Below are 26,904 nucleotides of genomic sequence, written 5' to 3'. Positions count from 1 at the left end.
TGACTCTTTCAACCTTTGGGACGGTTCAATATGTCGCTCTGTCTCTCCCTCAGGTGCACGAGTTGGAGAACCTGGACCTGACGGCTCCTTCCTCTCCTCTGGGCTCCACCTCCTCCCTCTCCGCCCCCGAGTGGGCCAGCGACGGATATGGCAGCAGTACGTGTGTCCGTGTGGGCCGCTGCGGTTTTGGAATGCGACGTTTCCTGACATGTTAAGTAAACCCCACCCCGTGCGCTTCTCCAAACAGACGTGAGCTCTGAGCTGGGGCTGAGGCTGAGGGTGGAGCTGGAGCAGACGGAGCGACTGGACGCCCAGTTCATCGAGTACCTGCGCTGTCGAGGCATGAACCCCGCCGCCAACACGGACAGCGCTGCGGGCAGCATGAGCTACAGCGACGAGCTGCTGTCTCCTGAACTGCAGGTAGGTGCACTCTGACGCACAGGCTATAGACGCAGACGGGCAGCCAGGCGCAGTGATATTCTGAGCAGCCGACATGAACCCTGCTCCCCCTCCAGGGCCTGCTGAAGAGGGTGTACCAGGAGAGCTGCAGGGTCCTCGCTCTGTCGCAGCGCCCGGCCGCTTCCTCGTCCCTGCCCCGCCTCTCAGACACCAAAACCTTACTGGAGCAGACCATGTGTCCTTCAGAGGGTAAAGGCCTCCCATTGGACCAGGCCTCGGTCCCTCCCCTGGGCTGGCATGAGGAAAAGAGGGCGCTTCAGGAAACGGTGATCGCGCTCAGGGAACTTCTCTGCCGCATGGCACAGAGGGAACCACAGGTCAGTCTGTTCTACTGTGTTTAATTAACAGTAGCCATATAGCGGCAGCAACATTGTACTGCTCGCTAGGCAGTTCAGTCTCTGTGTTAATATTGGAGGAACTAAAAACAGAGGCATCCCACAAAGGCACTCAAACACTGTGTGTGTGTGTTTCAGCCTGACAGCAGAGGAGAAGGGGCGTGGCCTAACGGACAGGTGGAGCTCCAGCTGAGGGAGGAGCTAGAGCACAGCCGGGAACAGCTGAACTCCGCCCACAACACACTGCAGGAGCTACACAACCAGATCCATCAGCTCAGGTCCACTTTCTATCTCTCTCTCTCTCTCTCTCTACACCCCAAACACTCGTGAGCATGTCAGCGACGGTCTGTCTGGAGTGTGTGTACCTCCATGTGTAGAGTAGCTCTGTGTGTTGTTGTGTGTCTGTGTTGTGTATGTGACGGTGTGTGTGATGTGTGTTCTCCCCAGGCTGGCTGTGGGGGAGTGCGAGGAGGCTCTGAGGAAGGAACAGAGCCGAGTCCAAGATGTCCAGCTGGAACTGGAGCAGGAGAAGGCACACACACTCCGCCGGGGGACGGAGGAAGAGGAGCGACGACAGGCATGCACACACATACTTTTTATTACTCTCTTACACACACACACACATGCATACACTACATCGATGTGTTTGTGTTAGACGGGCCATGACCGATGCCGTCTGTCCTCCCAGGCACTGTGTGTTTCTCTGGAGCAGCAGGGGTCAGAGGTCGTGTCCCTCAAGAGTCAACTGGAGCAGGAGAAGGTGACCGTCAGCAACCTCAGACGAGAGCTTCAGATCGAGCACTCCCGAGGCCTCCTACTCCAATCGCAGCTCGACAAACGGTTAGCCGACGCCCACAAGGACCTGGAGGAGGAGCGGCAGCGTTCCGCCCGTCAACAGGAGGCCCAATCACAGGACAGGGCCCGACAGGAGAATCTGGTCAGAGAGATGGAGTCAAGCTTAGTCGACACCCGTTCTCAGATTGCCGACGCCCACAGGAAGCTGGACGAGGAGCGGGAGCGCTCCTGCCGGCAACTCGAAGAGATCGCCCGCCGGCAGGAGGCCGACGCCACCCGAGACAGGAAGTTCCTCTCCGACATGCGCTCCCAGCTGGAGCAGGAGAGGAGGCAAGGGGAGGAGCTCGCCGCCATGACGGATAAGCTGAGGGCAGAGCTGCTGCAGTGCCGCAGGAAGGGCGAGGAGGAGGACCGGAGGAGGAGGGAGGAGTCCCTGAGAGAGCAGGAGGCCACGGCCCGCCTCCGCGTCGCCGCCGCCGCCCTGACGGAGCAGAGGCAGGAGGCGGGCGGCGCGCTGGAGGCGGAGCGCGAGCGCGCCGCCCGCCAAGGGGCGGAGCTCCGGGAGCTGAAGGAGAGGCTGCAGCAGCTGAGGGAGAAGGAGCGAGAGAGGGAGGAGCAGAGGGAGAGGGAGAGGAGGAGGGAGAGGCAGGAGCAGGCGGAGAGAGAGCGGCGACACCAGAGGACCAGCGAAAAGCTGGTGAGACGTCTGTCCTGCCAGAACACGCATTCAAACCGGTCTCCACCCCCTTCATTGATAGCTGAGATGATCTCTAAAAGCTTGTGTTGTTGTTAAAGGGCTTGCTGATTTCCCCTTCAGTGTTGATGTAGTTGAAGTTGAAGGGCATCCAGAATAGCTCCCTAAACTTCCCCTGTTTGGCGCCTGGCGCGTTCCCTTGTTCCCCCCCCCCCCCGTGTCCAGAGCGAGCTGGCACTGCTGAGGCAGCAGGACCAGCAGCGCATGCGGGAGCTGCAGCAGACTCTGGCTGAGCTGGAGAGGGAGGAGAGAGAGATGGCCTCCCAGAGACTGGCCGCCAGCTCCCTCACCGCCCTCCCCGGAGGAGCCCCGCGACCACACGGCGGCACCCAGGCTGGCGCCGCGCAGGCCGGCACCCCTCTGCTGAACCACCAGGTACACACGGGCGTTAGGATGTCAGGGGGTAGATAAGATTTGGTTGAATGTTTGGCATCGCTAGGATGTCAGTTGTGGGGGGGGATGCCGTTTTAAGGAGTTTCTTGGTTGAACTGGGGGGGGGATAATGCAACAATCTCTTTTCTTTCTCTCGCTCCTTCCCTCCCAGTCGTCGTCGTCTTCCTCGGCGTTGGTGGAGAAGCTGCTGAAGGAGAACTCTGAGCTGTCGGGTCGCGTGGCGGAGCTGAGCGGGGAGAGGGTGTCTCTCAAGCAGACCCTGGGGGGCCTGGAGCGACAGCTCCGCCGCTCAGAGAGCCAGCTCGCCAAGGTCACTGCGGAAACGGGGAACAGACCCGCCGTGGCTGCTGATATCAACAACAGCAAGGTAGTGCGTGCGCGTGCGCACATCGTACTTGTCGACCATGGTTTCAATGTTCTGCTCCTACTCCAAGTAAGTGCTGTTGAGGTCGTCTCTTCATGACGGGCCCTGTGTTTCCCTCCCGCGTGCAGGTGCAGCGCCTGTACGAGCGCTACCTGAGGGCAGAGAGTTTCCGGAAGTCTCTGGTGTACCAGAAGCGCTACCTGCTGCTGCTGCTGGGGGGCTTCCAGGACTGTGAGCAGGCCACGCTGTGTCTGATCGCCCGCATGGGGGCGCACCCCTCACCCCCGCTATCTGGCCAACGCAGACCCCTCACACGCTTCAGAGCTGCTGTACGAGCAGTTGTCGCCATTTCAAGGTGTGTGTGTGTGTGTTAGAAGTAGGGGAGAGATGTACCAGCAGTTGTTATGACTTCAGTCAGGTAACCCACCATGTCTCTCTCTTTCAGACTGAGGTTCTTGACCAGGAAGTGGCAGAAAGCTATCAGGAGGAGCGTGTCCACATCTAGCACTGTCAACGGATACGCACAAGGTCAGCTTATGCGGTTTTTTTGCTCAAACTGAAAATGGCCAGGCTAAGTGTTTCATTAAAAAGCCTTTGGCTCAATGTAACTGTCTGCGTGTCTTTCTAACAGGATCCAGGACAGAGGTATTGAGACAGCAGCATCCTGGAGCCAAACAAAACTGTTCCCCGCCCACGAGAGATGGTAGCCCCACCCATATGGGGGTGGTCTCAACCCTAGTTCCACCAATGAAATCGCCCTTCCGTCTACACAACAGGTACAGCATGCTTGCGTTTATCCATCTCCATTTGGAATATCATGGAAGAAGTGAATTCCATTTAGGACAGCCGTTTTGTGATGCTTGATGTACTACACGGGTCTCTCTGGGGATAACTTGTTCATAACTTTATCATTTAATTGTGTTTGTACTTTGCTCCTAAGGGGATACGCCAACTCCACCGTGATCTCCGAGCGCTCTGTAGGGACATCCCAGGACGCCGAGCGGTCACTGACTGAGTATATCAACCACCTAGAGAAGGTCCAGCAACGGCTGGGGGGAGGACAACCAGGTGAGGGAGGGAAGGAAAGGAAGGAAGGAGAGGGGGGGGCGGGGGGGTGTTGATGAGTCACCTGGGGTGAGTGATTGAGGCTACACAAGCTGCAAGAATGCACCCTTGGTGGAGCAGTATGAAGAAGCAATGTCACATATCACTGGGTAAAAGATGAGGAGGGTTATTGAATTTGTTGGGGTCGAACACAGTCACTACCCACAATCCCCAGGGTGAAGAGGGCACTGATGGAGACCTGCCTGTGTAATCAAGACACTCTTCAGTGATCATCAAGTGACCGAAAATGAAGGCAGCCCTACTGAATTCCAATCAATGACTACTCAAGTGATTCGGGCCTGTAGCCTTAGACTGATCGTGACTGATTACACAAGACGGTGTTGGTTCGTTTGGAGTGAGGCTCATGGGCCAAATCATGAGGATTTGAAAGCCAACCTTAAAGAGCTGGGCACCCTTCAAACATGAGTGGAGAATTGCTATTGCCTATTCATGGGTAACTGTATTCATTCACAATATCTCCCAACCCAGTTAGCAAGGAGTCTTTATCCCTGCCTCCCAGAGGGGACAGGAGGAGGCATGGTCAGGCCACCTGCTCCCCTGATATGATTGGCTATCGGCAGCGGTGGCTGCAAGAGAATAGGACTTGGCTGTACCTGAGCTGCCTGTCCCCCCTCTACCTGAACGGCCCAGGTGAGCGTGAGTGGAACACACCCACCCACTCTACCTAACCAGCCCAGAGGAACCACGAAGGCTTGTGTTTTCAGTCACTGGGGGAAGAGTCTTTTCTGTATTCATCAGATGACCTCGATTGAGGTGGTTAAGACATTGTTTAACTCCTTGGGTGTTTCTTCGATACTGTTAGAACTGACTGAGGATGGGGGGTGCGTGTAGGATGAGCAGGTATGGAAAGGTGTGCTTGTTCTCTGAACTGGTTGTAATATTATTACTCTGTCTCCTTTAAGGTTCTGTGACTCTCCTTTCCAACCCTAAGAAGTCTGACCACTGAACAAAATGTCTCCCAATATCCCGAGTGGCCCTGGATCATATCCAACTGTGTTCATCAATGTACAAGAGAATTGTTCATGGTAAATGTTTTGTTTGATTATAATGGTGTTGTTTTTTTTAAATAAATTATTTTCTATGTTGTTTTATATGCTGATTTTTCTATGGTCTGCCAAAGCTGCAAATATGACCCCTAAGGATCCTCACAAGATGAATGTTGTTGTTTTTTAAAGATAGTGTTAACTGTTTTTATACTCGTGTTTTATACTGTTTATCAATATGTATGAATGTGTAAAGTACTTGCACTGGAATTCCAACATCAATACTAGTCACGGTGTTCACACACAGTGGTAGTCTTTTTTTTAAACATTTTATAATACTGGCATTTTTATCAAAAAAGTCAATAAATATTTGTCTGATTATCAAAGTGTTGTTATTTAACATTCTATTGAAAAGTATTTGTTTACTTGAAGGTAGCATAGGTAGGCATAGGCCGTAGTGGTTTATAATTGTCAAAGCTATTCAAAAAAAGGAAGAAAAAGATGCCTGAGAAGATTCAGATAGCCAGTTGCTCAGAGTCGAGCTATGCCCCGAAGTTTTGAAGGGAAATAAATGCTTTCTCCAAGTTGTTTTACAATAGGAAACGTTTATGGTGCAACTACATTATTTAATGACCCTACTGGTTGCTTGGTCAACTATTTGTAATGCGAGAGAATTAACTTCACTTCACACAACTTTCACATCAAATTTAACCTTATTAGACAAGTAGACAGCAGAAGAGGGCAGAAAGGCATGAGAAGAGTGGAGGAGAGTAAAACAGAGGACCCTAATGATATTAGCTACACCGGTGGCATGCGTGCAGTCAGCTATTTTTATTTGGTGCTGTTCTGTGTGGATCTGTGAAGCCCTGAAATTGCCTGTCATAAGGGCTATACAAATACAATTTGATGCAAGTTGATCACATTAATTTGGTTCAAAGGACTTGGTTCACATTGGATCAAACTGTGCAGCTCTGCTGTAACTAAAGTGTATACTGAAAATTGGTAAGACTTGTTGAGAGAAACTTGTTTGCTGCATGGGCCGCCAAGTTGAAGTCAGCTATATAGGCTATTTGCATGGATGTTAATGAGAACGTCAGTTTACATCAGGTTCAATCTGCAATCATATTATGTAAGCTTTAAGGGGGATCAAAAATGGCGTTGAAAGTCCCACTTACAGAATACAACTATGAAAGCAGATTTAAAATGCATTACGGAAAAAAAGAATATTGACCATTGAGACTCTCCGTATCTCAATCAGCAGACGTTTATTGAAGGCCACTTGAGCAGGCAGGCCAGGAGGAGACGCGTGTTTGGCTGGCTGATTTAGCGAATGACGCTCTTCGCGAACCTGCGAATTAGACAAGCTAGCTGGACGGCTACACCACGTTAGCTTTCTTGTGTCGTAGATCAAATACCATCACTAGCTTGACTTTTAAACAACGAATAGACCTGGCCCCTTTAGAGGACCGTGTTTCCATTTTATCGTATTTGTCTGGGATGTACGGATGGATAGTTGACGGAATAACATCGCTCTTTGAGCCCGTTGACGGGCAGAAACCCACGGGGTGGCCTGCTAACGTTACCAGGGAGATACACACGCCAGCGGCAGCAACTGCGAAAGTGCAGCGGCAGGAAAGTCACGCCAGACCGGCTAAGAGGAACTATCAGAGGTAGGATTGAGGTATTGTCTCCCAACTCAGCAAGTTAGCTAGCCTAGCAGCAAACCTTCCTGGGTTAGTACAATACTCTAATGAAACGTTAATGCTATCGAGCTAGTAACTGTCTTATTCAATAATAATGTAGCTAGCACTAGCTATAAATGACCTTATCAAGTTAGCCCAACAAGAAAATGAAATGAAACGTGGGAGAGTTGTTCTTAATGAACGCAACTAGCTCGATACGCTAACGTTACGTTGACTTCTAGTCTATGGGAATATCGTGTTAATGCACTTATTCCCATGTCCTGTCACGGTGGCAAAATACTGTACAGTTTATTCATTTGAGCAGACTTATCCAGAGCGACATTCAAAAAGTACAGAATTCAGATATCCAAAGTGCGAAGATCTAACAGTAGTTAGGTGGCTGTATCCAAGGAACGGTATGCTACTACATAGCCATCTCAACTACAATATTACATAGTAAGCAACAAAGATCACAGCATCAATCAAGTGCAACATCTTAAACGGTTCAGTTTCCTGTGTTAGATAATGCCAAAGGAATTGTAATGTCAGTTCTCTTTGAGTTTGAATCTGAGCCAAGTCTAATGGTACGATTCGAAGGACCTGAAGTTTTTAGTGTGTAAGATAATGTTGTTTTGTCCCAGTGTTCATGCCGCAGATAATGTTGCCCAAAACGACCAAGTGGAGATCAAAAGGCAGAAAAGAGGTAGATGATCAATATTAAGATCCCCGTCAACAGAAAAGTATGCCTTACAACACCTCAAACACAAATAATAATGTCCCTTTCCCTTTAATAATGTACGGATTCGAGAAACCAATCAAAAAATATTTTATGTCCAGATGTAGTTCTCAGCTTTGTGAAGAAAACAGTGGCTGGGGTAGCAAGATTGTTCAGACTGCATCGTCCTCCATCCCCCGGTGGAAAGAAGCACAGTCACTATGCAGATATTCAGGTATGGGGGAAATGTGTCCACTTTCTTTCTGAAACATTCAACATTCATTTACATAATTGCTGTTTTGTCTTCTCTAGATTGGCCCTGTCGCCCTGATGGGGATAGATGAACTCAACACATCATGGACAAGTAGCTCTGAATGGATGATGGGTACATAAAGAAGGCTTTGATTGCAATACTCCTTTACAGTTCAAGTGAATCAGGCTGCATCTCCATACCTTCCTCTCTTCTCGATCACCCTCCTCACCCCCTCTCGCTCCATCCTCGTCTCTCTCTTCTTCTTTCTGCCCCACCACCACCCCTGCAGATAAGCAGCCAGCCACTGGACTGTGTGAGAGGGAAAAGGGAGGGGTGAACATGTTCCCGAGCTCTACCCCGCCTCTGCTGAGGAAACAGGCCTCAACTGCAGTCCCCGAGAGAGGGAAGGAAAGAGAGAACCCCCGCCGGCGCTCCGTTCAACGGCTTCCCTCCTGGTCGTCCGTGGGGGCCGGTACCGGGACCTCCAACGCCGACCCGGTGGGCCCAGGCTCTGGAGCCCACCGCGGCCACAGAACCTGCCTGGCGGTGGAGCAGGTGAGTCACATTTAGCTGGTCTGGAGACATCAGATAGAAATGGCTATTTTTATAGCAATAACCTCTGGCTATCGTTTTGGTCTTCCTTTCCTGTGCCCAGGCTTTGAAGGAGAGTGACCGGGAACACTACAGACGGCTGGTGGAGATGGTGTCTGAGAAGTACAGCAAGAGTCAACCGTTACCCTTCAATCGCACCAAGCCACAAGGGTGAGTAGAAGCCTACTACATCCCTAGCCATTTTGATGTCAATTCACAAGCGTGTGGGTGGTTCATCTCAATTGTACTGTATAGATCGTTTTCAGGTATGTGTTATGTAAATACATAAAAAACTTTCCAGGCACAAAAAGATTTAGGGGAGGGAGGCTTTATGCGGAGGTCTGATCCTGTTCTCTCCCCAGTGTGCCACTTTCACAGGACGCACACAGACCTGCTTTGCCTGGAAGAACTAGTGAGTCTGCAGCCATGAAGGCCGGGCCCCTGAGAGGTAAAGCCCCCTGTGACACACCTCCGTGTCTGTCCCTCCACCTGCCTGGTCCTGGCCCCTCCCCCCCCACACACACACTTCTCCTAAACACGACTAACGCTGGTGATGTTTAGTCTCTCCCCATCTTCTTTCCCCCCTCTCTCCCCAGCCCCCTCCAGTGTGTTCATGTGGAGGGACGTGTCCTCAGCCAAGCAGACTAAAGACAGGTGAGTTTAGTCCGTGTGGGTTTGGGACTCTGGGTCTGACGTCGTGCGGTTGTAACCCGTGTCTCTGCGTGACCCACTGTGCCTAGGAGAGGGGAGATGTGGATCAATAAAACTTTGACTGGATCTGTGGACACGCAGGCTGCCAGCGGGGCCACCGTAAGTTACTCACACACACACACACACACACAATAAACGGATCACAGTGACAGCCTTTCACGTGCCAAACTGCCTGTGCCAGTCCATTGACTGTTCCAATTCGACGACGGCCCACAAAGGTGTTCTGAAGCTTCTCTTCCCCTCCGACACGAGCAGCAGGCGGAGGCGGACCTGTCTGCCGAGGTCGCTGCTCGGCTCAATCTGCAGGACAGGGACACCCCGGCGCTGGCACAGACCGACACACACGCTACACATACCACACACGCACGCCACAGCGACGAGGACCTCCCTAGACTGACCAAGGTGAGATCGGCATGTGTGGACGACGCGTAAACACGGCGTGTGTGGAGAAGGAAGTCCAATGTCGTAGAGGCTTTGTCCCCTTGTCCTCCCTGTCCTACATATTGGTGTGTGTGTGTGTGTGTGTCAGGAGATGGCGGCGGAGGTGAGCCGCGCTCTGGCTCAGAGAGATCCTAACCTGGTGTTAAGCTCCGCCTTCAAACTCCGCATCACCCAGCGAGACCTGGCGACGCTGCAGGAGACGAGCTGGCTCAACGATGAGGTGCGTGTCCCTAGCAGGGGAGGAAACAGGAACACTGTTCCAAAGCAGTAACGCAGGTCTCTGATGCTTTAATGATCCAATGAGTCATCGAGACGAGTCATTGGAATGTAGGAACTCTTGGTATGTAGGAACTCTTGGGCAGGGAAACAACTTCAGTTCTCTCTCTCTCTCTCTCTCTCTCTCTCTCCCCCCCCCCCCCTCAGGTGATCAACTTCTACCTGTCCCTGGTGGCGGCGCAGAGCTCTGCCCAGGGGTCGGGGGGGCTCCGGGTCTACGCCTTCAGCACCTTCTTCTTCCCCAAGCTGCGGGGCGGGGGGGCGGGGGGAGGGGGGCAGCCGGGAGGGCACCCTGCTGTGAGGCGCTGGACCAAAGCTGTGGACCTCTTCCAGTACGAAGTCCTGCTGGTCCCCCTGCACCTGGGAGTCCACTGGTCTCTGGCGGTGAGTCCGTTTTGCACTCATACGCTTTACAGATGCTCTCCACTAGAGGGCGTTAGGCGAGAGTTGTTGTCATTGGCCTGTATGTTAAAACACACAACGAGGTGAACTTCAGTGGAATCATGTTAAGGAGTCACTTGTCAGGGTAAGAAATGTGACAGTCAGTATAAAATCTCTCTCTCCAGGTGGTGGATTTCAAGTCCAGGTCAGTGAGGTCTTATGACTCTATGGGGCAGAGACACGATGACATCTGCAGCACGTTACTGTGAGTCCTCATTGTACTGTCTGAAGTTTCAGTAACCTTTTATACTTCATTTCATTTTAATTCATATGAAAACAAATTGTGATCCAGAGCGACGTATAGCACATGAAGAATGTGTGTGTGTGTGTCTGTCAGGCTCTACCTGAAGGAGGAGCACAGGAGCAAGAAGGAGCGAGAGATGGACATCTCCAAGTGGTTCATAGGCAGCATGAGGCCCAGTGTAAGTTGGGACCTTTCCGTGTGGTTTAATGCACCTAACTAACAAAAACACCAGGTTGGGGGTGGTACGAACGTGCGCACACGGCAAAATGTCTACCTCCTGGTGTATCATACTGTGTATGGTGTGCAGCCTGTCATTCTATTTTTGGTGTCCATGTAGGAGATTCCCCAGCAGAAGAATGGTAGTGACTGTGGAGTGTTTGCCTGTAAATATGCTGACTACATCTCCCAGGGACGCCCCCTCACCTTCAGACAGGTACCCACTCACCCCAAACCTGCCAATCACAAGTCTAGCAAGCAGGCGGCCATTTGAAAGTGAAATACAACCACTTGGATGACCGATTTGTTTTCACACCTGTCAAATTGGATGAAGCAAACTGGGAAGTCGTTGTGTGTCTTTCAGAAATAGCTGCATCCTATAGTTGGGTTGTGATCTAAGACTGCTTACATGCACATGGCTATGCATTGGCCCTAACTAATTAATGCTAACCCATCTAAACACTGATCTTTTTTCTTTTTTCCCCCCTATCCTTTAGTGTCACATGCCCCTTTTCAGGAAGTTGATGATTTGGGAGATTCTAAACCAGAGGCTGCTGTAGACATCTCTATTATCTCAATACTACAAACCCTTTTGGGAGACGACTATATAAACTGTACGAATGGACAGCCAATGTAGATAAGACAACGAGATGCCAAAAAGGGCAACAGCAATGAACAGGAGCAACGCTTCTGAAGAAAGGGATTGGATGAGGAATGCCGTTGGGGAGTCCCAGCACCCTCCAGGCTACAGCCTGCTGGACTGGGAGGAAGGAGTTGTCTGGGCCTAGAAAAAACATAGTCTTAATGCTGAAATGTCTATAGAAATAAAGTCATTCCCTGGCTAGAACCATCTTTAATTTAGTTGAGATTGATGGCCTGGACTAGTATTAGCACTGACCAAATGGCTAATTTATGTTCTCATGTAGATCGATTGTATTTTGTTTGTGAATTTGCCCTAACACTGCCTTAAGTGCCTTGAGTTGGTCTATATTAGCTCTCCAAGCATGAGCGTTGACATATTCTGCAGTGTTATTGTAGGTAATTATAAAACTTCAGCTTTGTGTGGAACAGAAGTTAAGTATAAGTTATTATTCTATAGGCCCTTTATTTTTGTAAGCTATATGTGGAGTCAGATGAGGAATACATTTGTTTGGAGTGTTGCAGATGTTTACTCTGTAAAAGACAATTTGGCATATGAAGTGTTTTGTGTTTGAATATTTCTCAAACAGCTTGACTGAGTTTGGCAGTTGATCCATGGACTGGAAGAGGGGTGTATGTGTGTGAGCGTGTGCATAGCTGTAGCTGTTGTGTGCTTGTATGTAGTGATGCATGACCATCTCTGAAACCCCTGTCAAAGACTATGGAACCTTGGCAACGTGGAAGTATTTATTTGGGTTTTGCTGGTGTGTCTTTAATTCTTACAATCTTTAATAAACAGAATTGCCTTTTTTCACACTAGTCATTTGAATGAGCTCCATATTCCTGGATTGTGCAGTACAGACATTTACTCAACTACTAAGCAATAAGAAAAACAGTTCTACTGGTTGTGAAAGCATTTATCCATGGGAAATACTAATATTAAGTGTAAAACATGCGGTTATGTGAACCACACCCAGGTTGAAAGGTTTTGGACCCAGCAAGGTGGGTGCAAGTTCTACCCACTTTGTTTTAATTCCCAGCCCCCTTAAAACATTGTGTAACAAATTCAAATGAGTCCCATCATCCAATTCAGTCCAGTGGAATGATCCTGTCCATGCATATTTACACTAGCAAATACTTACACCTTACAGGTCTGGGGAATGGTCTTCAGAAAGAAGAAACAAATTTGGATCTTATATTGAAAGTAAAATGTCAGGTAGTATCTCTAGTTCAAGGCAATGAACACTGTTGCCTCCAACAGCAAAGTTTAGTGACCCTCCAGAATCAGAAAGGGTTTTAATCACCATGAAAGTTTGCAAACAAACTGCACAACTGTCTTTCAAATCTGCAGTAGAACTCGTTCAGGTCGTTGGCCAGACGAGAGTCGTTAGTAGTGTGGGGGGGCTCAGGGCTTGTAGTGATTTGCCCATGCCCTCTCCAGACAGAAGCACAGTCATTAGCAGAAAACTGGTGTTTTAGTCTATCCCCACTCCAGGGACAAAACATGGAGCACAGACCGAGGCTGCCATCATCAGAAGACAAGGCTGTCATCATTTATAGACAAGAATACAAGGAAGCACAACAGAAAGATTGTGAAGTTTTATTGCTTGGATATATCAGACTTAAAACACAGTATGCAAATACACACAAAGCACTAATTGATTGAGGACACTATCCAATTTTATCCTGTCAACTGAAACAACATAAAAAGGTCTAAGCTGGCAGTAGGAGACGGCTTATCTACATAAAATGGAGCAAATAAAACACAAAAGGATGCTTACCATAGAAATCCACCTGCCCCAACATCAACTTAACGCAGAATCTGACTACTCTCATAAAAATAAAAAATAACCAGACCTGTGTCCAATAGGTTTGAAGTCCGTAAACCGTTATAAACAGTATGGCCTTCCTAGAGTGCCAGATAGACAGGAAAAACATTTAGCTGGATATTCTTTTTGTCGCGTCATGAAAGGATTCCAAACATTATTCACTATACACAAGCCCCGTAACCCCCCCACCCCCAGTTGTGTCCAATCCCCAGGTTTATATCTCGGTCAGGCGAGGGCTCCCGTGACGCACCTCAGTAGTGACCTGTTAAGACCAGAGGCAGACAAAGACAGACAGGTGCCCGCATTACAACCACTGTCGAGCTTATGGAACAGTTCTATGACCATTTAGCATACATTAGTATTCCCCACAGATCCATTCAGACACTGAATGGATCACAGATGGATCATTCAGTGTCTCCTCCGATCCATGCTGTGTGGTTGACTTACGTGGGGAGTGTGAGCGGGAGCGTGACCTGTAGGCCCCTCGGCTGTAGTAAGGGGATGGAGACCTGCGCCTGCAGAGGACAACAAACCAACACAGTCAGGATCAACACGAGAGCGTGGCCAGAAACGACTCTGAACCCTCCTGAAGAAGTAGTAAGTCTCAAACGATTAAAAAAGTGTGATTCACCCGTATGACCTGTAGTAGTCCCGGTCGTCGTAACGATCATAGCCACGGTCGCCACGGTCGCCCCGGTCCCCCCGGTCGCCACGGTCGTAACCGCGGTCGTAGCCTCTGTTGTAGCCTCGGTCCTCTCTGCTGCTGCGCCTGGATGTGCTGGGTCCCCCGCTGCTGCTGCCTCCACTGCCTCCGCCGCCGCCGCCGCCTCCACCGCTGGACGTCACATGTGCAGGTTACAACAGGAAGCTCCACTAGCATTGAACAGGCTGACAAGATTTCATCCGACAAGTCACTCACTAAGTGGGCCGGCCCATGTAGATCCCAGGGGTGGGGGTGTGTGGTCGTTTAGTGATGGAGAAATCCACTCTGATCCTGCGCCCGTCCAGCTCCATCCCGTTGGCACGCTCCTTAGCCTGAGAGAGGGGAAGAAACAGAGTTAGTCTTTTCCGGTCACAGATGGGAGAAAGTAACATAAGTCTATAGCCATAACTCTCTCCCCCCCCCCCTTCACCACACACACCTCCTTGGAGTCCTCCCTGTTTTCAAAGTAAACAAACGCAAAGCCCCTGGAGCGCCTGGACTGCTGATCACAGACAATGCTGACATCGGCCAGAGGGCCGTACTTGGAGAACACCTCTCTCAAGTCTCTCTCTGTGGTGTACAGGCTCAGCCCGAAGACGCCCAGACACGAGTTAGGGTCAGGGTCAGCCTAAACAAAGGAGAGAAGAGGGGAATAAGCTGTGTGAGCTAGCTGGACGAGGATGGGGTGAGGTTAAAGGACAGGATGATATGCAGGGTGAGATGGTACGGTCGGTGAGCCGTCTGGGTGAGGGCGGCGTACCCTGTTGCCAATGTGCCTGCGGCGGTTGGACATGGGGGAGTGGCTGTGGCTGCGGTGGCGGCGGTATTCCCCGCTGTGAGAGCGGCTCCTGGAGCGCCGGCGGTGGGAGCGGGAGCGAGAGCGGGAGTACTGCCTCCTGGAGCTCCGGTGGGATCTGGACCTGAGGAGAAGGAGGGGAGTTAGTGGCATGAATACGGGTGCGTCTTCCACAGTGAGGGTGTTGTGGGGTACACCAACACCAAGACTGATTTTTGTCAATCCAGTAGCCCTATTAACGAAGATCAATACAATATGCACCATTAGCCTACCTCGACTTGGAGTGAGACCGGGAACGGGATTTGGATCTTGAGTGTCGGGACCGGGCCGGGGACTGGGCAGGGGAGCGGCTGGCGGACTTCCCTGAGCCCTGAGGGGTCACACTCCTGGAACCGGACCGGGATTCCTGAACAGGTCACACACACAGAGTTCAGGAAAAGAGCACTACTGATGGACAGACAGGCAGACAGTCTGACAGACAAGAGAGAAGGAGACAGGCCGAGGACCTCAGTCTCACCTACTACAGCCCCCACTTACAGAATGAGGACCGCAGCAGACAAAAAGACTGGGTAGACACGCCTGTTAAAAGGCATGAAAATTGAAAAGCTTTACAGTCAGAAAATTGACTCTACTGTGTAAGTTACTTTTCAAGTTAAAACGATGAACCGATTACACTTGAGAAACCAGTGTGTTGTGGACTAACATTAACTGAACAATTTGCATGCATGTTTAAGAAAGAGAAAATAGGAATTGTAGTACAGTTAAAACATAGCAGGCCATATGAAATTACTCATACCCCCGTATACTTCTGATAATAACTTCATAACTTCTTTAACTTCATAACTTCAAAATAATCATTCTTTTCTTCTTTCTTCAGTTTACTTTCTCCTCCTCTTCCCCCATTGCCTGCCATTACTCCCTCTACCAGTGGGGGTAATGTTGTTCGCTTCTGCCAGCTTGCCAAAGCCATTACATGCAACCATCAGCTTCATCAAATATGACCATTAACAACTTCACATCTGAATACTTCTTCCGCATTTTCATTCTTCCAAACTCAACCTTAACGAAAAACAGACAAGGGTGATGAAGCATGGCCCTTCCTGTAAAAGGCATGTTTGTATAAATGTAAATAAGTTGATAATTTAAGACCCAAAGTACATGATTAGAACAAAAAAACCTGAGACCATTATTAGCAAGATGCAGTGTGATCACTGGCATGAACATGATGGCACAAGAGCCATTTTGAACAAGCTAGGCTAGCAACAACAAAAAATTAAGCAATTGGTTAAGTATACATAGCTCTTTCAAATCTATTTAAGAAATGAGTACCAGGGAAAACTTGAAAAAAATCCAGATTGAATATTCTTACGTAATTAGCAACTACTCTACAATCCTAACATAAAAACGGCAAACTGCGAAATTATTATTTTGCTGCACTCGCTAGCCGCCATTAGCTCCTATGCACGGGGAAATGCGGTCCTGGATAGACATTCTTCGAAATGGTTCGCGACTTCGTGGAGATCCTTAATACTTACCCTCTCGATAAAGTCTTTCTCGTTGTCGCTCATCTTTCTCAATAGATGTGCTTATTAACGGATAAAATAATACGATAAGTATGTAATATCGACAGTTTAGTGCAGACTTCCTACGAGGCCAACATGGAATCTAGAGCCTTCTAGTCGTCGTCGTCGTCGTCTTCTTCTTCCTTTGATTTCCGGTAGGCAGGGCGCAGTTTGACGCATTGCCGCCTCCCATAGGTCCGTCTTGAAAAAGCGCGCCAGAGACGCCCCACAAAATAAATTGCATGGAATTAAATACTTAGTTAACAACAACAATCAGATAAGGCATTATTAAAAACGCAAAATAGGATAAAACGTGTCATATGTGGACATTTTACAAAGTTTTGATAGTAGGGAAGTGACGCGTTATCCTTGTTTTACGTTCTGGCGTATGGACCAATGGCAGTGCTACACTGTAACAACACTTCCGACTTGCTGTCTCTCTCTTGCTTACCGAGCCCTGAATCTAGCAAGCTTTTGGACGACCAGTGTTAACTGTAATTTTAACAGTAAGTCCTTTCGTGATTTATCAACAAAAGGCAGGCAAACATCAATGTGATTTATGCTTTGAGATTTTGTTCACACATAAGGATTTTGTTATTGTCTCTTGATGCCAAAAACCAACAGATACCGCAGAGTCGCAATATCTTGTCTACTCTTGGCATTTCTTGCTACCACGGCTAGTTAGCATGCCGTATGGGTTCATAGCTAAATGAATGGGACTGCAGGACCACATGTGTTGCACCTAGCGGCCTTGTTATTGCCAATGACCCATTTCCCATTTTAATGTAGGCCTATTTGTCATAAACGTCAGTGTCGAGTTATGTTAAATTAATTAATGAGGACTGTAGGAGCGTACCAGTAAATGGCTGGCTAGCTGACAGCCTGTGCCTAGATCACTGATGATGTTAGGCACCAATACCAAGTCACATTTAAATCAAGAGCTATAAAAAGTGTAAGCAACTGCATATTTAGGACATTTTAGTACATGTTATAACGGAGTGTTGAATCGGGTCTATTGAGCCTGCATTTATTGAGACCTCACCTTTCTAGATGCCTCCAAAGAAGTCAGATGCACCCAAACAGCCTCCTTTGATCGGACGTTTTGGGACTTCACTAAAAATCGGAATCGTAGGAATACCAAATGTTGGGTACGTTTAAACATTTAGTAGTCCTACAACACTAGAGGCTGTACACTAGTATCAAGAAAGAAAATACCACCACACATGAGAGGTCTATGGTCTTTCCTTAATCACTACAGGAAGTCAACGTTCTTCAACGTCCTGACCAAAAGCCAGGCAGCTGCTGAAAACTTTCCTTTCTGCACCATCGACCCCAATGAGAGCAGAGTGCCTATTCCTGATGAACGTTATGATTACCTTTGTCAGTTCCACAAACCACTCAGGTTGGTGCTTACTCATTGGTTCAACGTTAAGGTAGGCTATACTGCAGTCTATATTTTATGTTTGACCTCTCACTGTTTCTTTTTGTAGTAAGGTACCAGCATTTCTAAATGTGGTGGATATTGCTGGTCTGGTGAAAGGAGCGCACGCAGGGCAGGGCTTGGGCAATGCCTTCCTGTCTCACATCAGCGCTTGTGATGGGATCTTCCACATGACCCGTGAGTCACCAATCAGACCTGCAAAAAAAAAAAAAAAAAACTTCCCTTCTTCCTGGAATTTCTGCGTGTCTAACCTGTGCACGGGCTTGTGTGCGTCAGGTGCATTCGATGACGACGATATCATCCACGTGGAAGGCAGCATTGATCCAGTGAGAGACATCGAGATCATCCATGAGGAGCTGAGGCTGAAGGACGAGGAGATGATTGGTCCGGCTCTAGACAAACTGGAGAAGACGGCTGTCCGGGGAGGGGACAAAAAACTCAAACCAGAATACGTGAGCAGAAGGCATATTTTCTAAGTGGTGAGAAGAAATGCCATAGAACTCTTCTGTATGTGAACGTTTATTGGATTCTCCAACATTTTTCTCAGGACATCATGATCAAGGTGAAGCAGTGGGTGTCGGAGGAGAAGAAACACGTCCGATTCTACGGCGAATGGAATGAAAAGGAGGTATGGCAGTTTATGTGTGTGTGTGAGACAGCAAGTGTGCTTTAAATGAGTCAATTTACTTTTGTCATCGTATTTCATAACAAAATCCTTTGCAATACATGACTGGGCTTTTTGTCTGCGACAGATGGATATCACTAAGACTCCCTCACACTTTCTGTTTGCGTTTCAGATTGATGTGCTGAATAAATACCTGTTCCTGACATCCAAGCCTATGATCTACCTGGTTAATCTTTCAGAGAAAGACTACATTAGGAAAAAGAATAAGTGGTAGGTTTGATTGTAACATTGTTTATCTATATATATATATATGTGTGAGTGTGTGTGTGTTGGAAAACAAATTCTTCCTTGTCTGTATCAGAGTTCCACATTTTCTCTTTGCTTAAGGCTGGCAAAGATCAAAGAGTGGGTAGATGCCCATGACCCAGGCGCCCTGGTCATCCCTGTAAGTGGATCGCTGGAGAGCAAGCTGCAAGACATGAGTGACGAGGAGAAGGAGAAATACTGCCAGGAGCAGAAGACCCAGAGGTGAGGAACCCTTCAGTCCCGCAGTCTGGGAATCCATTCCACAAACCGATGATAAAGTTAAGATTTTTAGTATTAACACCAAATCAAAAGGATGACTGTAAACTGTTTGTGTTACCAGTGTGATGACCAAGATCATCAAGGCTGGCTATGCAGCGCTGCAGCTGGAGTACTTCTTCACCGCAGGACCTGACGAGGTGCGAGCCTGGACCGTCAGGGTAAGACCTCTTCTTCATCTCCCTTCTGCCCGTTATATTGCTGCCAGTGAGAATCCTGGTCATCTTCATTTATCCTGACACATCGTTGCTGCTTTTGTGTGTATTCAGCTGTTGTTTTTTTGTTTTCTTTTTAACTTATATGTTAATAGTACACACAGTGCTATCTGGATGCTTTACTCGCCTTCAGGGTCAATGTTGAATTTTTGTTCCTTTTGTGTCCAACAGAAAGGCACCAGGGCACCTCAGGCAGCTGGAAAGATCCACACAGACTTTGAGAAAGGCTTCATCATGGCTGAGGTCATGAAGTATGACGACTTCAAGGAGGAGGGCACTGAGAACGCTGTCAAGGTGGGTATCTCGTAATGCATGCTTCTGTTATTTGATGGGACTGACTTCTTGGAGGCTGAACATTCATATCAGTCAAGAAATGTGTGTTTTTCATTTGTTTTCCCTCCCTCTGCCACACAGGCTGCTGGCAAATACAGGCAGCTGGGCAGGAACTACGTTGTGGAGGATGGAGACATTATCTTTTTCAAATTTAACACACCCAACGCACCTAAGAAGAAGTGATGAGACCAGATGGTTGTTCCAGCAGGTTCAGCCCAGTCCTGCTCTGGAGGGTCGCAGTGTCTGCTGATTTTTCTTCCTTCCATCTCTCTCTTGTATGGGATCAAATCAACTGTTTCAGCCCAGGGACTCATTTAGTCACACAGTTCAAGTGTTCATAGCACAAATGACAGAAGTATCAGAACAGAGTACATACGATTGTTTTGCGGTGATGTGCATGTAAAACATTCTACTCTAAAAGCATTCTTAATATGTTCATCCTGATCTGACATCTTCTGTGCATTTCTGCCATCTATGAATGTTGCAAGAATGAAATGAATCTTACACTATGACCCTAAAGACCTGGACTGGATTTTTTTTTTTTTTTTTGACATTTCTCATGATGCCTGAGAAACCAGAATCCTGACTGCTTCATATATTTGGGGGGGTGTGGCTTTGGTTTTGGGACATTGAAACCCCTTTTCTTTCGTTGTCTTGACAGCTTATCATTCATGCACACAACCTAAATACAAGACCTAACATCATTGTGAATAAGCACATTTATTTCAAGATTCTCTGACCAGGATGTGCAGTTCTGGATGCTTCCTTTTCATTTGCTTCATCCTCACTGACTTTTTCCAAGGTATTATTATATAAAATGCACACTGGTGCACCTTGTGGCCAACATGTTAACATTGACATCATTGGGTGGTATGATTAAGGACGGATTTCAAGCAAACTGACTCAGTGGTCATTGTCTCAACCAGAATGATCAACTCGTGTCATGTTCTTCAATAAGTAGGCACTTCTTTGAGAATGCATGCACTGCAGCTGTGTCCACAATAAATCAAGACGAACCGGATACTTTGTTTTTGTTTTACAATGTTGGGAGTAAACTTTTAATAGTGGCTGCAAACAAGTTCACAGTTACGGGAGTACAAGTAGTAGGCTATTATAAAATATCCGTATTCAGAACACGCATCACAAATTGCGTTATTGGACATTCAAAATCATACTGCCTGACTGGGAAGTGTAGCCCCAGGAGAGTTCAGGATTACATTGAAATACGGACCGTTTTAAAAATGCTGAAATTACTATAATCTTCTAGAAAATATATCCGATTTGCCTGTAGCTTGGAATTGAGTACCGAAGGAGTTGATTTTCTTTCTACGGCTAGCTCACATCACGTCATATTTCCAAATATTTGTGGGCTTGTGTCCCGACAACAAACAGGAAACGTTTAAACTATTAAATACATTGACGTTTTAGCTGGCCACAGACGACGCGAATGTGCCAGTAGGTAACCAATCGCTTTAGAGAAGAACGGCGGGACTTCCTGTAATGTGATGCAAATTTGACGATCGAGCTTGTTAGCCCCACCTTTTTGTGTTTCCCGCACCGTCAATCAAAATAGAAAAAAACTCGACCCGAATTCACCGATCAACACTAGCCCGCCTTTGATAAAATAATCATGTTCGGAGTTTAGTTGATCACATAATCTTCCGATTATTACCATTCACGCTATGACTCGTACGTAACATTTAGCCCATCGAAGCATACAACCTACCGGTGAGTTTGAGCAACCGTTAGCAAAGCAAGCTACGTCTTTTTAATCTTTTACTGGAGCTATGTGCTAGCTAGCCAGCTAGCTACCATTAGCTAGCTTGTTGGGTTAGCGAGCTACTAGTACTAGCAAGCCAACTAGCAAGAGCTGACAAAGTAAACATTAAATTTGAGTCGAAATCCTCGTTGAATCTCCATAGCAAAGTTACGTTTTGCAGTCATCTCGTCGAGGGCTGAAGTTTTTAGTTAGTTTTTAGCCTTTTCTGCCCGTTAAGTGTTAGAATTTTCAGAGTTTTGATCAGTTTCCCCATCTCTCTGCTAGCGCCAGAGCAGCCTTTGAAACAAGGAGAAATGGCGTCCGCGGACGTGGACAGCAGTCAAAGCGAGTTTCTGCAACACGGCGGCGGAGCGGAAAATCAGGTATCCGGCATATATGCACGTCCTTCGTTGTTTTGTACCCACGATTGCAGAATGTTTTTGCTAGCATGAAGTTCACACGTTTTAAATTTTGATGCATGGGGGAAAAGCAGTACACTTCCTGTGTTCCCCGTAATAACGGCCACCCACTTTACCCCTCTAAAACCCGCCCATAGTGGGTAGGACACTAGCTTCAGTCAGTCACTTAGGTCGGCTTTGGTAGCCAGTATACCTAGGTCTGGGGGATGCTTTTTACATTCTAAAGATATACTGAATTTTAACCGGATTCTAATCTCTTAGTTGTCGATTGCTAGTGCCCCCTCCCCCCACTTGAATCAGTGCTGGTTGAGATCTGGAAGTCATATCATCATGGCGACCCTAGCTTATACACATAATGCTAAATAACTAGTCAAACATAACGTCTTAATTACATAAACATTTTATAGTCAGTTGCATCGCTTTAAATATACTTGTCATGGCATCAAGTGTCAGCCTGGCGGCTTGTAGTCAGGCAGTGACTGGCAGACGCTGATATGGCTTTTCATCAGCAATATTGTCTATCCGGTTGAACTTGTTTACATAATCACATTTTGTTGAACTATGGGACCATAAAGCTATGGATAGCAACATTTCACGAGAACAAGTAATTGAGCTTTATAAACACTGCCCATTGTACATATCTTTAAACAGATATGTATTGTAGTCAAGTGAGAAATATGGTCATTTAGTAGTCATAAATGTGAATCTATTGTTTCCAATACGGCCTAGAGTGTGCTATGTTATCTTAGCTAGATTACTGTCCCTTGACACTCATCCCTCCTGTGATGTCTCTCAGACCACAGACATGTCAGCCATCCAGTTAACGGGTTCAGACCAGTGGGAGGTTCTCACTCCGGTCTCTACAATAAAGGAGGACCAGGGAATTGTCCACATTTCAAACTCGGGAATTGTCACGTCCAACGGCCAGTATGTGCTACCCCTTGGGAATATGTCCAACCAACCCATCTACGTCACTGCATCTGGGAACGAGGCCTCGGCCAACGGCTTGTCCGGCATCCAGTATCAGGTATGGAAACACACACACAAACACACAGATGTTTACATTTATGAATTGCTACTGATCTGAACTTTCCTCCACCCACCAGGTCATCCCACAGATCCAGAATGCTGATGGAACATTGGCAGGATTCTCTACGCAGGGACTGGACGACGGCACGGGACAGATTCAGCTCATTTCTGACGGTAGTCAAGGCAACCTCGGAATCAGCGTTGCCACAACGACGACCACAGACCTATTAACACAGGCGGGCCACGTGCAGTCCATCCAGGGCTATAGTGGAGGGGTCCCTGTCGGTTTACCCAGCAACATAACATTTGTTCCCATAAACAGTGTGGACCTTGAGTCGCTAGGGCTGACTGGCGCTCAGACGGTTCCTATAGCCACGGGTGTCACCGGGGTGACGGCTGATGGGCAGCTGATCATGGGTGGCCAATCGCTAGACAGCCATGGACAAGACGGCGGGGCCAAACAATCACTGGTCTCAGTTAGTGACGCTCACCAAGAGCTGTACGTGCCAACCTCCTCCTCCTCGCAGCTCCCAGAGACCATCGACGGGACGGGGGTCCTGACTCAGGCGACAGCTGTGTCGGCCGGAGTCTCAGACCCCTCGTCTTCAGAGAACTACAACTCCCACAACCACCTGCAACACGTCCAGGTCAGCCAAGTCAACAGCACAGTAGTAGGCCATCTTGTGATTTCAGCTGGTTCTGTCAGTACACTTAGCCCAATATTAACATGAGTACAGTGGCATCCTATTAGTGACATTTAAAATGCATGCATTGTGGTTTGTATCGTGACATTTCTTGATTAAAACCAGGTCTCCACCTCCAATTCCTCGCCTTTATCCCAGTCCATCCTCCAGGTCTCGGGGGACAGCCAGGGGCAGGACTTATCCCAGGCAGGTGGGCAGACTATGCAGAGCGTACAGCTGGTCAACCCTGGAACCTTCCTTATCCAGGCCCAAACAGTCACCGCCTCAGGCCAGATACAGTGGCAGACTTTCCAGGTAAGAGTGTGTGTTCTCCTACGCAGGGCCCCAGTGTTTTGGTGCCTTTTTAATCTGTGTGTCTGTAACAGTCTAATCTCTGTCTCTGCTCCAGGTCCAAGGGGTTCAGAGCCTCCAGGGTCTCCAGCTGCCGCAGGGCCAAGGGCAACAGCTGACCTTAGCCCCCGTCCAGACCCTCCCCATGGGCCAAGGGGGGCAGGTCAGTCTGCCTAACCTTCAGACGGTGACCGTCAACTCTGTGGGGCAGGCGGGGGTGCAGTACACGCAGGGAGATGAGGCGGGCAGTCCGGCCGGTAAGGAGCCAACACACACCCTCGCACCCTTCCCTTCTTTTGTAGTCAAGTGGGACCCGCGTGAACGGTTTTTCTTCTCCGTTTTCTCAGACATCCAGATCAAGGAGGAGCCCGACTCGGAGGAGTGGCAGCTCAGCGGAGACTCCACCCTCAATCCCAACGACCTATCCAACCTGCGCGTCCAAATGGGCGACGAAGACATGGACATGCCCAGTGGGGAGGGGAAGAGGCTTAGGAGAGTGGCGTGCACTTGCCCGAACTGCAAAGAAGCCGGGGGAAGGTGGGTGTCACCCGAAACACGCTCGCGCATGCTTAAAATATCCTTAAATCTTGGCATAAGAATGGGCTCATGCATGGGTGGCCCCGTGCCTTCATAATTAAAAGAAGGAAAACAAATGTTCTTCGTTTCCTTCTCAGGGGTTCGAGTCTGGGGAAGAAGAAGCAGCACATCTGCCACATCCTGGGCTGTGGGAAGGTGTATGGGAAGACGTCCCACCTGCGGGCCCACCTGCGCTGGCACAGCGGGGAGAGGCCCTTCGTCTGCAACTGGATGTTCTGCGGCAAGAGGTTCACCAGGAGCGACGAACTGCAGAGACACCGGAGAACGCACACGGGTAGGAACCGCTCCTCCGTCTCTCACTGTCTTGAACATGCCTTTAGAACATGCCTTCAGAACATGCCTTCAGAACATGCCTTCAGAACATGCCTTCAGAACATGCCTTTAGAACATGCCTTTAGAACATGCCTTTAGAACATGCCTTCAGAACGTGGACAGGGGGCAATGCTGCTCCGCATGAGGCTGACGAGTGTCTGTCTCGTTCCTTTCCTTCCGTACGCTCTCCCTCATTCTTCCTGTGTGCTGTTCACCACCACCAGGTGAGAAGAAGTTTGTGTGCACCGAGTGCTCCAAGAGGTTCATGCGGAGCGATCACCTGGCCAAGCACATAAAGACTCACCAGAACAAAAAGGGCGGCGTGTCCGCCTCCTCGTCCCCGCCCCCCAGCGACACCATCATCACCGCCGACGGAACGACGCTCATCCTCCAATCGGGCGCCACCACTCACGAGCTCCTCGGCAACCAGGAGATACCTTTGCAGCTGGTCACTGTGGCCCCTGGTGAGGTCATGGAATGAGGGTGTGGTTTATAAACTGGCCTATCACAGGAACCTCTGGGCTTTTTTCCCTCCCCCCTCAGTTTTTTTTACATATGAATATATACGTAAATATATATGACAAATATATATATTTTAAGAGTTATCATGATGACTTTATGTTTGTTTTGCAGTCTTTTTATAGACGGAGCAAAAATGTGGTTGCGATATACATGCGCGAAAATATACACGTACGCACGCAGAAACACACCAGGACATGAATACTCAACACAAAGAAATGCCTTATTTTGTATGATACTCTATGTATAAAATGCTGGAGATGCATGTGTGTGTTTTTAAGCTTTGCGGATAATTGGTATGGGATAGAAAACATTGGACAAACGACTATGGCGGGGGTTCGAAACAGAAGAAAGCAAGCGGCCCACCAGGCCTGTAGAGGGTGCCCATGTAATGAAAGTAGAAAAGGCATTGATTTTAGGGGTGATAGATTCGACAACCCTTCCAGCTGAAGTAGCACGGCGTGGCACCCAACCTAACGCACCCAGACTCCAGTAACAGGTGTGCCAAGGGCCTGTTCTAGCCTGTCATGACAGGATGTGACCTCTACCTGCCTAGTGTCATATGTGTGTGATGTCAGGCCACTTCAGGTAAAGGATCTTGTTTAGGCAGCGGTGCCTGAAGTTGCCCCCCAGAGACTGATCCACAGTCAGTTGTTGGTGTTCCTCCAGTATAGGGTTCCATGGAGAAGCGAGCTGGTCCCAGCTCTGGGGAAGCTAGTACAGGACCTGTTAGCCCGGTTAGCTGAGCAGAATGTCTGGTCTTCTGTCCATACGAGCACACGGTGATGCTTGACCATGTTAAACGTGTCTTCATTGAATTATTATACTTTGGTTTCTTTTTTTTTTCTCCCTGTTTCCACATTTTCATGTATTCCCTGTATATTCATTCACATTGCATTGACTTCTCGGTCTCAACTTGTCGTGTCTGAAGGCCTGTAGCAGGCTCAAAAGAGGGTGTGCCTCTGAGATTCAGAGGTTCACACGGTCCTGTCTGTACGGCTGAAGGGTCATGGGAGACGTGCACAGGAACCCGATAGAACGTGCGATGAGAATCGGAACATTCCAAATGGCTTAACACCTTGAAGATGGCTGCCTTGCCCGTCGCTGTGTGGGAGGGTGGGGGGTGGGGGTACTGACACTTGTATGAGATTCCTGTGCTTGCTAGTCACTATTCAGTCGAAAGGAAACAATCATGCCATTTTTTTCCTGTTTATTTTTATTTGTATTATTGTAAACTTCTTTCTGTCTGTCAGTGTATGTAGCATCCATGTTCATGTATATTATCTTATTTTCACATTGTCTATAGAAGCCATCTTCTTAGTTAACTGATTCTGTTGTATCAAAAACCTTTATTGTAATTGATTTTTTTAAACGAATTTGTGTAAAATTTGAATGTTACTTTTTGTAAAACCTTTTTTCAAATGGATCACAATAAAATTCTGAATCCTTCCAACGAGAAGGCATGCCTTTGAGTGCGATCACTTGGCGACGCATTAGTCTCAGCCGAAGTGCGAGGCAACTTTTCTGTGTTGTTCATGTTCCAGCGGTCATACATTTGTTGCTCTACAGCAGTGGTTCTCGACCCTGGTCCTCAAGTAGTCCCTGTCCTGCATGTTTTAGATGTTTCCCTGCTCCAACACACCTGATTCAAATAAATGGTCGTTAACAGGTTTCTGCATGATTAGATAACGACCCATACATTTGAATCAGGTGTGTTTGAACAAGGAAATAT

At 48.2% G+C, this 26,904-nt stretch overlaps 5 protein-coding genes across 8 annotated transcripts in view; 4 read left to right on the top strand and 1 right to left on the bottom strand.

Moving 5' to 3' along the window:
* The window catches only part of pcnt (pericentrin), a 30,073-nt gene extending 24,479 nt beyond the window's left edge, over positions 1 to 5,594 (top strand). For both annotated transcript variants that reach the window (XM_084675268.1, XM_084675267.1), the window contains 14 exons: positions 54 to 156; positions 248 to 420; positions 516 to 776; positions 933 to 1,072; positions 1,242 to 1,371; positions 1,483 to 2,286; positions 2,509 to 2,718; positions 2,888 to 3,103; positions 3,229 to 3,455; positions 3,546 to 3,628; positions 3,732 to 3,876; positions 4,041 to 4,168; positions 4,694 to 4,855; positions 5,128 to 5,594. In XM_084675268.1, coding sequence (XP_084531394.1) covers positions 54 to 156; positions 248 to 420; positions 516 to 776; positions 933 to 1,072; positions 1,242 to 1,371; positions 1,483 to 2,286; positions 2,509 to 2,718; positions 2,888 to 3,103; positions 3,229 to 3,455; positions 3,546 to 3,628; positions 3,732 to 3,876; positions 4,041 to 4,168; positions 4,694 to 4,855; positions 5,128 to 5,171 — 2,826 coding nt within the window. In that variant the 3' untranslated portion in view covers positions 5,172 to 5,594. The remainder of the gene's footprint in view (positions 1 to 53; positions 157 to 247; positions 421 to 515; positions 777 to 932; positions 1,073 to 1,241; positions 1,372 to 1,482; positions 2,287 to 2,508; positions 2,719 to 2,887; positions 3,104 to 3,228; positions 3,456 to 3,545; positions 3,629 to 3,731; positions 3,877 to 4,040; positions 4,169 to 4,693; positions 4,856 to 5,127) is intronic.
* A 459-nt stretch (positions 5,595 to 6,053) lies between these two features.
* Positions 6,054 to 12,236, top strand: senp2 (SUMO specific peptidase 2). The gene is made up of 16 exons (XM_084675266.1): positions 6,054 to 6,878; positions 7,532 to 7,593; positions 7,728 to 7,840; positions 7,918 to 7,990; positions 8,148 to 8,413; positions 8,514 to 8,620; positions 8,812 to 8,897; positions 9,046 to 9,103; positions 9,190 to 9,259; positions 9,416 to 9,562; positions 9,690 to 9,821; positions 10,025 to 10,261; positions 10,444 to 10,523; positions 10,656 to 10,740; positions 10,900 to 10,995; positions 11,276 to 12,236. Exons 1-16 carry the CDS (start codon positions 6,706 to 6,708, stop codon positions 11,336 to 11,338), a joined length of 1,848 nt encoding a protein of 615 aa, XP_084531392.1. The 5' UTR covers positions 6,054 to 6,705; the 3' UTR covers positions 11,339 to 12,236.
* Positions 12,237 to 13,003: 767 nt separating this feature from the next.
* On the bottom strand, positions 13,004 to 16,455 carry tra2b (transformer 2 beta homolog). Of its 2 annotated transcripts, none has more exons than XM_084675265.1 (8): positions 16,281 to 16,455; positions 15,018 to 15,151; positions 14,710 to 14,869; positions 14,389 to 14,577; positions 14,166 to 14,281; positions 13,887 to 14,081; positions 13,694 to 13,761; positions 13,004 to 13,508 (listed from the first exon to the last, which is right to left on the bottom strand). In XM_084675265.1, the coding sequence occupies exons 1-8, from the start codon at positions 16,311 to 16,313 to the stop codon at positions 13,498 to 13,500; spliced, it is 906 nt and encodes a 301-aa protein (XP_084531391.1). In that variant the 5' UTR covers positions 16,314 to 16,455; the 3' UTR covers positions 13,004 to 13,497. The 2 variants fall into 2 exon arrangements, with proteins under 2 accessions (XP_084531391.1, XP_084531390.1); XM_084675264.1 differs by having other exon boundaries at positions 13,878 to 14,081; positions 16,281 to 16,454.
* A 226-nt stretch (positions 16,456 to 16,681) lies between these two features.
* On the top strand, positions 16,682 to 20,524 carry LOC146299654 (obg-like ATPase 1). The gene is made up of 11 exons (XM_084675263.1): positions 16,682 to 16,813; positions 17,358 to 17,455; positions 17,566 to 17,709; positions 17,798 to 17,925; positions 18,025 to 18,200; positions 18,296 to 18,376; positions 18,546 to 18,643; positions 18,761 to 18,901; positions 19,020 to 19,116; positions 19,342 to 19,464; positions 19,585 to 20,524. Exons 2-11 carry the CDS (start codon positions 17,358 to 17,360, stop codon positions 19,684 to 19,686), a joined length of 1,188 nt encoding a protein of 395 aa, XP_084531389.1. The 5' UTR covers positions 16,682 to 16,813; the 3' UTR covers positions 19,687 to 20,524.
* A 554-nt stretch (positions 20,525 to 21,078) lies between these two features.
* LOC146299653 (transcription factor Sp3-like) lies at positions 21,079 to 26,631 on the top strand. 2 transcript variants are annotated; one of them, XM_084675262.1, is made up of 9 exons: positions 21,079 to 21,231; positions 21,548 to 21,645; positions 22,478 to 22,708; positions 22,788 to 23,357; positions 23,565 to 23,708; positions 23,803 to 24,001; positions 24,092 to 24,281; positions 24,419 to 24,615; positions 24,878 to 26,631. In XM_084675262.1, exons 2-9 carry the CDS (start codon positions 21,577 to 21,579, stop codon positions 25,132 to 25,134), a joined length of 1,857 nt encoding a protein of 618 aa, XP_084531388.1. In that variant the 5' UTR covers positions 21,079 to 21,231; positions 21,548 to 21,576; the 3' UTR covers positions 25,135 to 26,631. The 2 variants fall into 2 exon arrangements, with proteins under 2 accessions (XP_084531388.1, XP_084531387.1); XM_084675261.1 differs by having other exon boundaries at positions 23,553 to 23,708.
* Positions 26,632 to 26,904: the final 273 nt, after the last annotated feature.

This window comes from Hypomesus nipponensis, chromosome 3 (genome assembly GCF_054491055.1).
Source record: "Hypomesus nipponensis isolate SF chromosome 3, ASM5449105v1, whole genome shotgun sequence".
NCBI classification, from domain to species: domain Eukaryota; kingdom Metazoa; phylum Chordata; class Actinopteri; order Osmeriformes; family Osmeridae; genus Hypomesus; species Hypomesus nipponensis.
The sequence above is the reverse complement of the archived record's forward strand: the minus strand, read 5'-3'. Positions and strand labels throughout refer to the sequence as shown.

Coding starts and splice junctions, on each gene's coding strand:
- LOC146299653 (XM_084675261.1), top strand. CDS start 21,577: ATGGCGTCCGCGGACGTGGACAGCAGTCAAAGCGAGTTTCTGCAACAC. Junction 21,646..22,477: donor GCGGCGGAGCGGAAAATCAG/GTATCCGGCATA, acceptor GATGTCTCTCAG/ACCACAGACATGTCAGCCAT. Junction 23,358..23,552: donor ACCACCTGCAACACGTCCAG/GTCAGCCAAGTC, acceptor CCTTTATCCCAG/TCCATCCTCCAGGTCTCGGG.
- senp2 (XM_084675266.1), top strand. CDS start 6,706: ATGTACGGATGGATAGTTGACGGAATAACATCGCTCTTTGAGCCCGTT. Junction 9,260..9,415: donor AGGCTGCCAGCGGGGCCACC/GTAAGTTACTCA, acceptor CGACACGAGCAG/CAGGCGGAGGCGGACCTGTC. Junction 10,524..10,655: donor GACATCTGCAGCACGTTACT/GTGAGTCCTCAT, acceptor TGTGTCTGTCAG/GCTCTACCTGAAGGAGGAGC.
- LOC146299654 (XM_084675263.1), top strand. CDS start 17,358: ATGCCTCCAAAGAAGTCAGATGCACCCAAACAGCCTCCTTTGATCGGA. Junction 17,926..18,024: donor TGGGATCTTCCACATGACCC/GTGAGTCACCAA, acceptor TGTGTGCGTCAG/GTGCATTCGATGACGACGAT. Junction 19,117..19,341: donor TGCGAGCCTGGACCGTCAGG/GTAAGACCTCTT, acceptor TGTGTCCAACAG/AAAGGCACCAGGGCACCTCA.
- tra2b (XM_084675264.1), bottom strand. CDS start 16,313: ATGAGCGACAACGAGAAAGACTTTATCGAGAGG. Junction 14,282..14,388: donor ACAGGGAGGACTCCAAGGAG/GTGTGTGTGGTG, acceptor CCCCTCTCTCAG/GCTAAGGAGCGTGCCAACGG. Junction 14,082..14,165: donor TACATGGGCCGGCCCACTTA/GTGAGTGACTTG, acceptor TGTGACGTCCAG/CGGTGGAGGCGGCGGCGGCG.